This window comes from Suncus etruscus, chromosome 11, assembly GCF_024139225.1.
Source record: "Suncus etruscus isolate mSunEtr1 chromosome 11, mSunEtr1.pri.cur, whole genome shotgun sequence".
In the NCBI taxonomy this organism is placed as follows: domain Eukaryota; kingdom Metazoa; phylum Chordata; class Mammalia; order Eulipotyphla; family Soricidae; genus Suncus; species Suncus etruscus.
The window spans coordinates 80,635,437-80,645,128 of record NC_064858.1 but is presented as its reverse complement, the minus strand read 5'-3'; the positions used below and the strand labels follow the sequence as shown (position 1 = coordinate 80,645,128).

General features: G+C 50.0%; 1 protein-coding gene and 1 long non-coding RNA gene across 2 annotated transcripts; both read right to left on the bottom strand.

The window, feature by feature from the left end:
• Nucleotides 1–314: 314 nt before the first annotated feature.
• HOXC4 (homeobox C4) lies at nt 315–2,606 on the bottom strand. The gene is made up of 2 exons (XM_049783586.1): nt 2,072–2,606; nt 315–1,534 (listed from the first exon to the last, which is right to left on the bottom strand). Exons 1-2 carry the CDS (start codon nt 2,508–2,510, stop codon nt 1,179–1,181), a joined length of 795 nt encoding a protein of 264 aa, XP_049639543.1. The 5' UTR covers nt 2,511–2,606; the 3' UTR covers nt 315–1,178.
• A 248-nt stretch (nt 2,607–2,854) lies between these two features.
• LOC126022685 (uncharacterized) lies at nt 2,855–8,911 on the bottom strand. The gene is made up of 3 exons (XR_007500272.1): nt 8,846–8,911; nt 3,130–3,247; nt 2,855–2,986 (listed from the first exon to the last, which is right to left on the bottom strand). It is a non-coding gene; the product is annotated as an uncharacterized LOC126022685 (long non-coding RNA).
• Nucleotides 8,912–9,692: the final 781 nt, after the last annotated feature.

Below are 9,692 nucleotides of genomic sequence, written 5' to 3'. Positions count from 1 at the left end.
TGGGTCCTAACTATAGAAGAGTAAGACCCACCCCCAACACCCAACTCCACTACAAATCCTTCCTAGGAGGTTCTCACCACTCAGTAGATTCAGGGAAGGGCAAGAAAATTCACTCCTCATCTTCCACATATCCTCCTAGGGTGGGTCCCTGCCCAACACCACTTGATGGTTCTTCTAAGGATATTGGAAAAGTGGAATCGAAACTTAAAGATTTGTGTGTTTTCTTGGAGTAAACTTAGGCAACTAGAGAGAAGGGAGGATGTCAGCAGGCCAGAGAAGGAAGGGGGATAAAAAGAAACCATCAGACATTGACGTAAAACTAATTCACATCCACTGGTTTATTATTGATCACGGGGTATTTCACATCGACACTAAAATTCTTTATTGTAAGTTTTACAATAATCAAGTAAATTCAGTCCAAAAACACAATAACCATGACTAGGGTGTGGGGAGTTGGGGTGAGAGTGGTTCTACCTATAGACTGCCTCTCAGAACTGAAAGTTCATTTTTATTTTCTTTTGGCTCCCCAAACTGAACAGTTCTGAGAGGCTCTCCAGATGCTTATAGCTTTGTCTGCTGTCTTCCCCCCTCTCCTCCCAGCACCCCCACAAACAATAATACAAAAGAACTTCATAGCTTTGTTCTCCTTAAAATGACTTCCCCCTCACTAACCTCCCCTGGTGCATTTTCAATGCAAAAAGGCCTAAGGAAAGAGGGAGGGGGGAAGAAGGAGGAGGAGGAGGAGGAGGAAGAGGAGGCAAATTGGCTTAAAAATCTTTTTCCCTTTTTTCTTTTCCTCGTTTCCCCTGGAATTCACTCAAACCAGCTCATCGCACCTTGCAATAGATAATTTTTGCAGCTTTTTTTTTCCTTAAAAAATAAATAACCCCCTAAATGACCCTTTAAAAACAAAAATAACCCCAGCAGGTACCATGCTAAGAAGACAACATCACATGCTTTAAAAGGGTCCTTAACAGTGGAAGGGAGAAGAAGAAGAGCAGGAGGGGGGGGGGCTTGTTGGTTGATCTGTTTTGTCTGTTTGGACTCGACGAGGGATAAGGTGGAAGGAAGAGCCAAAAGAACCAAAATATATATATATATTAAATTCTATAAATAAGAGTCAATCTGTGTGTGAGGAGGGGGTGGGCGCGGGGAGGGGGCAGGGTGTGAGTTATGTTTTATAACCTGGTAATGTCCTCTGCCCGCTGCGGCTCCGGCGTCGTGGCGCTTTGGGAGTGGTCTTCAGAAGTACCAGGGGTGGCTGCCGACAGGGTGCTGGCCGCAGAGCCGGCCGGGGGCGCTGACCTGACTTTGGTGTTGGGGAGCCGGTGGTCCTTCTTCCATTTCATGCGCCGGTTTTGGAACCAGATTTTGATCTGCCTCTCAGAGAGGCACAGCGAGTGGGCGATCTCGATCCTTCTCCTCCGGGTCAGGTAGCGATTGTAATGAAACTCTTTCTCTAATTCCAGGACTTGCTGGCGGGTGTAGGCTGTCCTCGAGCGCTTGGGCTCCCCTCCGTTGTAATTGGGGTTCACTGGTGGGGGGGCAGGGGAAGGGAAGCAAATAGTGGGGTTCAGAAGCAGCAGGCTCCCCCCCTGGGACCCCCACCCCATCCCCATCATCCCCATCCCCATCCTCATCCTCAGCTCTGGTGGTGGTGGTGGTGGCACAGGAGGAGGGAATGGTAGGAATAAAGTCGTCAAGCTAAACGGGCGATCAAGAAGTTGAAGGAAGCTGGGAGACTTTGTAGTGTAATAAGAAGGGGGAATCCTCATTGTAACGACACTGAATTATTTATGCGCCCTTAGAAAGCGAGCATAGTTTTCACACATACATAACAGATCGCGGCACATGGCTCGGACTGCCCAGAGTAGCTAAGCCATAAAATTTATGGGGGATGTAATTACCCATTCTCGCTCGTAAATCCAGTTCAATTGTGCTAACCCAGAGTCGCTCCTGGAGAGAGAGGGGGAAGGAGAGAAAGGAGGACGGGGGCCGGCCGGAGGGGGCCGGGGAGGGTGGGGAGCGCTGGGGACGAGGGAGGGGGCGAGCAAAAAGCAAAGTTGCCTACCCGTGCTAACGTGGATTTTTTTCATCCATGGGTAGACTATGGGTTGCTTGCTGGCAGCGCCGGAGGGATGGTCAGGGGCTGGCTGGCTGCAGGCTGGCGGGGCTGGGGACGGGGAGGCGGCGGTGCCTGCGAGAGGCGCCGGCTCGCAGAGCGGCTGTGCTTTCTCGGGGTGGTGGTGGCCCGCCTGGGCCGGCCCGTGGCCTCGCGAGCTGCCCGGCCCCTGGAGGCTGGTGCAGCTATACTGGCGCTCGGGGTAGCTAGGGCGCGGAGGCGGTGGTGGGTACAGCTCCTGATGGTGATGCTGGAATCCCGATTCCCTGGTCCGGCCGTAATATTCCGGACTGTGCTCAGGGATGTAGCTATTTTGCGAATATTCTTCGCATGGAGGAAATTTCGGATCGATGTAGTTAGAGTCCATCAAATACGAGCTCATGATCATTAATTTCTGGAGTGGAAAATAATTTTTCTCGCTTTGTCGTTTTTCTGCTCCATAAAGCCCTCCTACTAGCTAGCGACCCTGTAAAGTTACTTTCACCATGTGACTCCGCCGGCCAATCACACGGAGCAACCCAGTCCCCGGATAAGGAACCGAATCGCTTTATTCAAAATGTATCCAATTTTTTTTGTGTGTGTGGTGGAGGTGGGGGTGCTGGGGGGGCGGTGGGGGTGACAGTGGGGTTGGCTGGAAGGGGCTAGGTGGCCCCACCGTGCACCCCGCTGGCTGACAGCCCCCTGCCAGAAGAGAGAGCCTGGGGGCTGGGGGGGCTGTCGTGGTGCTGCACCGGCCAGCCCCCTCCCCAGGTCTCCCCTTGGGTCTCCGGTGGGGGGCCCTTCGGGCCTGGGCTCCTGAGTTCTCGCAGAGCTCTCCATTCCTGGCGATCCCATCTTGGTCCTTGAGGTCACCAGGCATCGCCCCTTTCACAGGAAGAGGAAGTTGAATGAGGACTGGAGTGGAGGTTGGATGGGGAGGGGCCCAGGCTGAGCCCAGGAGGCCTTGGATGGGGAGTGTTCTCCATCCAAGGCTACCAGGGTCAGCCCCCCTTCCCTTAGGCACTCACCCAACCCTCTGGCCCTGGGGCCACCGAGGCAGGGTCGTCCTGTCTGCACGGGCAGGTAGAGGTAGCAGATGCAAAGGATTCTGACGTCATTTCTGGAGGCCTGGGGGTTGAGCCCCCCCTGAAGAGAGACAGGAAGTGGTTGGCAAAAGCAGAACACAGAAACCCAGGCCCACCCTTGGTACTCACTGACCATCCCTGGCCCAGCCCAGAGTGGAGGTGCCCTCCTGCTGGCTGCCTCAGCAACTCAGCATGCGCCTGGCCTGCAGCTTTCCGACACTATCAGCGAGGCTAGTTCCCAAGGAGTTGGGGTGAGGAGCCCTCAAATGCCAGGACTTAGTGCCCTGAGAAGGTGACCCGCCAAGGCCCTGGGAGGAGTGCTTCTTTCTCCATTGCTACAGTGAACAGACCTAGCTCAGCGGAAGGCCTGTGTGCCTAGAGTCTGCTTCCGGCCAGGGACTGTTTCCATGTAGCACATGTGTTTACATGTAAACACACATTTCCCCAGGGCCAGCTCCAGGCTGCCTTCCAAAAAGAGGGGGGAACATCACTAAGCTTGGGGAGGCTAGGTGGGCCATAGGGGTCCTAGTTCATTTCTGCTCCCTCCCCTCTCTCTGCCACCCACCCTCTGGAATACCCTGCAGGTTGGGTGGCAGAGCTTAGATGGAGGAGGTTGGGGGCCCAGGAAGGGTTTGCTTTGAGGAACACCCCCTTCATCTAGGGGTGGCCACGTCATGCCACCAATTCCAATTAACTGATCCCATAACTCAGAGTTGGGGGGTGGCAGAAGGGAGAGCCCACTGGGAGGGAGTGGGTCCCCTTGTTTGTACTTGATACAATTATAGTTTAAAATCATAGCTTGCCGGAGCTCGGCTATATTTTACTTGATAACAATAAAAGTGACACATAAAGTTAACTGTTTATGTTTTATTTATTAGACTAAATCTGCCAGCGGTGGTAGGAGCGCTTGCCTCGTCGCCCAGCTTTTATTAGGGCTGTAAAACGTCATAAATCAGTCTCGCGGAATCGCCGCACTCTTTGTGTTGGCGGCGGCGCTGGGCTGGCGGCCGCTGGCTGCCTGCTCCCTCCTTTCCACGAAAAGTCATAATGTGAATTTTTTTTCCCTCTGATTTTATTATTATGATCGCCCAACGTGCATTAGGCAATCTACCTTTTAATTTCGCCCGCCCTACTCTGCCTCCTCCCAGCCCAGCCTGGTTGACACTTGAATAAGTACCTTTTAAAACGGCATAACAACTATTTGAGGGTTTAATTAGAACATCTGCAATTAAGGGAACGCAGAGGGGAAAAGGAAAAAAAAAAAAATAAAGCCCTTATGAGCAGGAGGCTGAAGGCCGGGATATTCCCAGCCTGTCTCTATCTGTCACCTAGGGGATGCTGAAGAGGATTCCCACTTCCAAATTTGTGCTTTCCCCTAGGGCTGCAGAGAGGAAAGCCTGAGCCCCACACCACCTTCCCTCTTCTAGGTCCCAGGCTAGTTTCCCTTAGAGGCCAGTGTCCCTTACCCCATCAGGTGGGTAAAAAAAAATAAGAAGAAGAATTCCCTGGAGATGCACAATCTCCCAAAGTTTCATACTTGGCTGAACCCCTGCCCACCCCAGCCAGGTCTGCCTGGAACCTGTGTTTGAGAGAGCTGCTGGCTCCTGGGAGCAGGGCTTTGAGAGGAGAGAGAAATTTTGGCTGCTGGGGTTAAGGGGAATTTGAGTATGGGGGTTTATTTTTAGGAATTATTGGTGGTGGGTTAATATATAGTTGCTGGGAGAGGGCAAAGGAAACCAAGGCTGAATGCTGATCTACATAAAAATCTGAACGGCAGCCTCAGCTTGCTCCATGGGGAAAAGCCATGCTTCAGGGGCTCCCTAAGGGTGACTGGTGAATTGATAGAAGTAGCCCTCCAGCCCAACCCCAAATCCCCTTCTAGGCACCTGGATTTGGCTTCCCACCCCCTCCCAGCCAGGCCTAGCTCCTTAACTCCTAGGGCTCCACCTCACCTTCTACTACCCCACCCTGCCTTAACTTTCTACTCTTCCTCTCATTTTCTTCTTGGATAAGTGAGGGTCTCTTCCAAACCTTCCAAAGGGCATTACCCATTCTCCACCTCACTCTTTGGGGGTTCTGGGTATCTGTATGTGAGATGAGGAAGAAGCAAGGAGCTTCAGTTGGGTGCCAGTATATGGAAGGAGATACTAAGAGTTCAGATGCCTCCAATAAAATGTAAAATCTGTCTGTGGTTATTACAGATAGAAAATGTATGTGTATATTTATATATATAAATATACATATATATTATATATATATGTATATTTATATATATATAAATATATACATCTGATTCAATGTATTAGTACATTCAATGCATCCTTGTGCCCTCATAAATAGATGAGATTCTCATTTAAGCTTGCACAGCCAATTCAACATTCACATCAGAAAATGGAAGATTACCCAAATATGCCCACACTCAACTCTACCACTTATCAAAAACAAAACCACTCTTTGCACTCCTACAGCTTAATATTAGAGGATATCACCTCTTTTATAGGGGAAAATAGCAAGCCATAATTCTACCACATGTGCATGTATGCACACACACCGCAAACATTTTCAACCGGATTTACCCCCCTAGAAATAAAATTATTTTGGAGGGCTCCTCTACTTAGCATTGGCTAAATGCAAGGTGTGGGGTGTGGGGCACTACGTTTCTTTTTCCCTGACCTGGAATGAATCCTTCTACTTATATGGGGTCCTATTTCTTTTGTGTGTGTGTGTTTTTGTTGTTGTTTTTTTTTCAGCATCCTGCCTTGCCAGCCCCAGGATCTCCATCTCTGCTCTGCCCTCCACCTTTCCCAGTCCCAATTTTATTTTATTTTTTTTAAATTATCTCTAATCATCTTCTGCCAGTATTCAAATGCTCCTCAAATGCTCCCCCCCCCCTTTCTAAATCTCGATCTGGTTTCTCTTTCAGAAACATGTTTCAGTACAAAGCGCTTCCCTTCTGACACCACTGAAGAAAAATATGTGTCCATTGTGTGTGAGGCCTTATTGTGCCCAGATTACCATACTGACCGTTGGATAACCCATATTCCTCCCCTCCCCTGGAACAAGCTGCTGCCGGCCAGAGAGACCTCGGCATCTCTACCTTTTCTGTGCTGCATTAAAATCTCACCAACTGGACTCCCTGGATTTTCCTAGGGGAAAAAAAAAGAAAGGGAAGAACCAACTCTGGATTTGGAGAGCAAACAGAAGGAAGATGAGGGTCATTCCTTTCCCCTCTCAGAAGCGCAGGGCGTGTGCAAGTGTGCGTGTTGCCCTTTGTGTTGTTTTAGAGATTAGCAATTGCAATATGTCTCTTTCCTCTTCCTCAAATTGATTTTTAGATGGCTTGCAATCAAATAATTCATTTTTATTTTTTTCTCCAAACAACTTGGAATTTCCCAACTAAAGCAGGAGGCCAGCCTTGTGTGTGTATGTGTGTGTGTTTGTATCTATATGTGTATGTTTGTCCCTTTCTAATGCCAGCAGGCAGGGCTAATGTATGTAAAGAATATGCAAATGCTTAATTGATTTTTTTCTTAAATCTCTTGCCAGTAAAAGTAATGAATTGGTCTAAAATTATTTTAATAACCTGTACATGTCACCAGAAAATACTCAACCTTTTTTTTTCTCTAGGAATCGCTTGTAGTTTAAAAAAAAACGCAATCATGGAATGTTAATTTCTCCCCCTTTAAAATATTAAAGATGAATTTCTCTGGTTTATTCTGAGACCATAGGCAAGGTCCTCTCACAGATTTCCCCCGCCTTGCCTTGCTTTCCTTGGAATTCAATTTTCCTCAAATCTCGTTTAAAGTGGCTTTTTAAAAAGTGGCCGCATTTTAATATTGGTTAGACAGAGTGACCTGCATTTCACCTCGGGTGTTTGACTTGTTCCAATAGGTCACTGCCATGGGGTTATTGATGGGGAAACTCCATTGAAATTTGTCTCTTCGCAAATGGCCTTTAGATCTTCCAGCGAGTTCAATAACTAGTTATAATGTGGAAGGGGAAAAATGAAGGCCCTGGGCTAACGAATTTGATGTTTCATTTTTATGCTAGAGAAATTGTTAGTTAGAGGTTGAGTTCCCCGCCCCCTTCATTGCTCATCCTGGCCTCATGGGCCCCCCACTCGGGTCAAGGATGTGGATTATATCCTCTTTAAAACTTAGATTGGGGTTGTTCCTTTCTCTCTTTAATTATTATCATGAATCTTGATGGTGGTGGTAATTCTGGCTTATGCTGTAGGAATATTGTGCTACTCAAAATTGTAACCTAAACTTTCCTCTTTAAAGAGGAAAGGACATTTCATTTTTAAAAAGAAACTTACACATGATTTTTTAAAAGACCAGTTTTATGGTACTGGGCCACTTTTATGGTAGTTTATGGAGGGCTTCCCGACCTGAAGACCCCAGAAAAAAAGGAGGGAAAACTGGGAACTCAGTGGGGTTGACAAGGGCAACCTAAGATGCCTTGATGCATTCTGGCCTCTGAGCTGCCTGAGACCCATGGGAACAGGCCACCAGGAGCCAAGAAGGTAAAGACTAGGAAAGGGTCAAGATAAAGGGAAAAATTCATGAAATTCCATGGAGAACCCTGATCTCCAGGGTTAGAGATAGTATTAATTGGGGGTTAAATGGGAGGCTTGGTCCTATAGCTTTTGTCCAACCACCCCCTCTTCTCCAGAAGAAGGGCACCCCAACTCTGGGGAAGAAGCTGGTAGATGGTGAGTTGTAGAGAGAGCAGAAAAACGATGGGAGGTTATAAGGATTTTATAGGGCACCCTATTTCTCCCCCTGGAATTGGCAGCGTGGGAAAGAGGGCAGAGGAAGAGAAGGAAAGTTTTTATTTTACTCCTTCCAAGCACAGCCAAGTTGGGGAGACTTTACCTTTTCTAGAAGTGCCTCCCTAGGTGCTCTGCTGAGACTCAAGTCCGGTCAGCCACGCCAATCTTGCACCATCATAAACCCCCATAGGCAAGACTGTCTCCCTGGGTTTTGAGCTCCCCTACACCCTTCCTCTTCGGGGAACTGTTTCTTCCCCTTCCCTGCTCAGAGGCAGTTTCTCAAGACTCCCCCCACCCCAGTTTCTTCTAATCATCCCACCCCAGTTTCTTCTAATCGCCCCAGAGTGTGTGGGGGGGGTCAATTTAAAGGCTTGCCTTCATCCCTGGAATGGAGGTTCAGGGTTGAGTGCCTGACCTAGGGACAGCAACTTAGTGCCACCTGGGTTCCCACAAACACTTGCCTAGACAGATCAGGGCAACCCTGGGATGTGGGGACCGGTCTTTAACCAGGAGTCACAGCCCCAATGGGGGAGCCTCAGAAGGGATCATTGGTGACTTTTGGATGCAGCCAAGAGAGAATCGCAGCCTGCTCCTCTCCCAGCCAAGTAGGAATCCACCACGATCTATGACCCACTTCCCCGCTAGCCCTCGGCGCTCCTCGGATGGCGCGAGCAAACCGGGTCCGTCCCTAGCAGCTTGTTTGCCACGGCCAGTTCTTTGGCCCTCTCCTCGGAGTCCCGGACCCCCCAGTTTAGGGCCTCACCATCTCCCCCGTTTTAATTACATGATTGATTTTCGCTTGGACTGCGCCGGGATGCCTCTGCCCGCCACTGTTTAAATCTTTTTGGCTCCCTTTCTGGGTTTCCAAGTCCTGGGTTGACGAACCGTAATTTAGAGCCTGCGCCTCCGGCGGCTGGGTTCTCGGGGGTCCCCGGGCTGCCTCGCTCTATCCTCCAACGAAATGGTCCTCCAAGGCTGAGAGGCTTGGGCGCGGCCGGGTCTGCAGCCGTCCCAGCGCGCTGCGCTAGGCGCGCGGTCCTGCCCCTTCGCCTTTCGCCGGGATTCTTTGCTCCTTTCTTCTCTCTTAGGACTGGGGTCCGCGTTGGCTGCTCTCCGGCAGCCCGGCTTCTTCGCTTTGGGGTGTTTTCACACCCACACCCACACACACCCCTCTCACACAGTGAGGTGTGTATTCAAAGGACTGCACTGAGACTAGAGAAAGCTGGACGCCGGGCGCCGGGCTCTGCGGGGATCTCCTGCTGCCTGCTCCCCAGACCTTGCCGTGCAGGCGAGCCAGAGGCGCCTGCAGAAAGATTCGGCTGCAACTTTGAGTCACCAAGAGCCAGGGGAATCCGCAGGGCAGACTACCTGGTTCTGGCCCCCAAGACTAGTTGGCCACAAAGAGGCCTCTCGCCCACATAGCCTATATGGGGCTGGCCATAGCCTCTTGGAAGTGCACCTACATCCAGGGACACGCTACCAAACTCCTGCCTCTCAGGGGCCGAAGGTGAGGTGGAAGAAGGCAAAGAAGGGAGGGCTTATGATCAGTGGATTGGGGGTGACCTTGGAAGTAAAGACAAGACCCCCTCATTCCCACCAGGAGACTGACCTCTTTCCCTTTTTGTCCCCCAAGAACACATTTTGCTTCCCAAAGCACGGATTTCCCGCTTAATCTCTCATCTATTTACAACCAATAAACACTTCGCTGATGGTTCTCCCACATCCGGCTCCT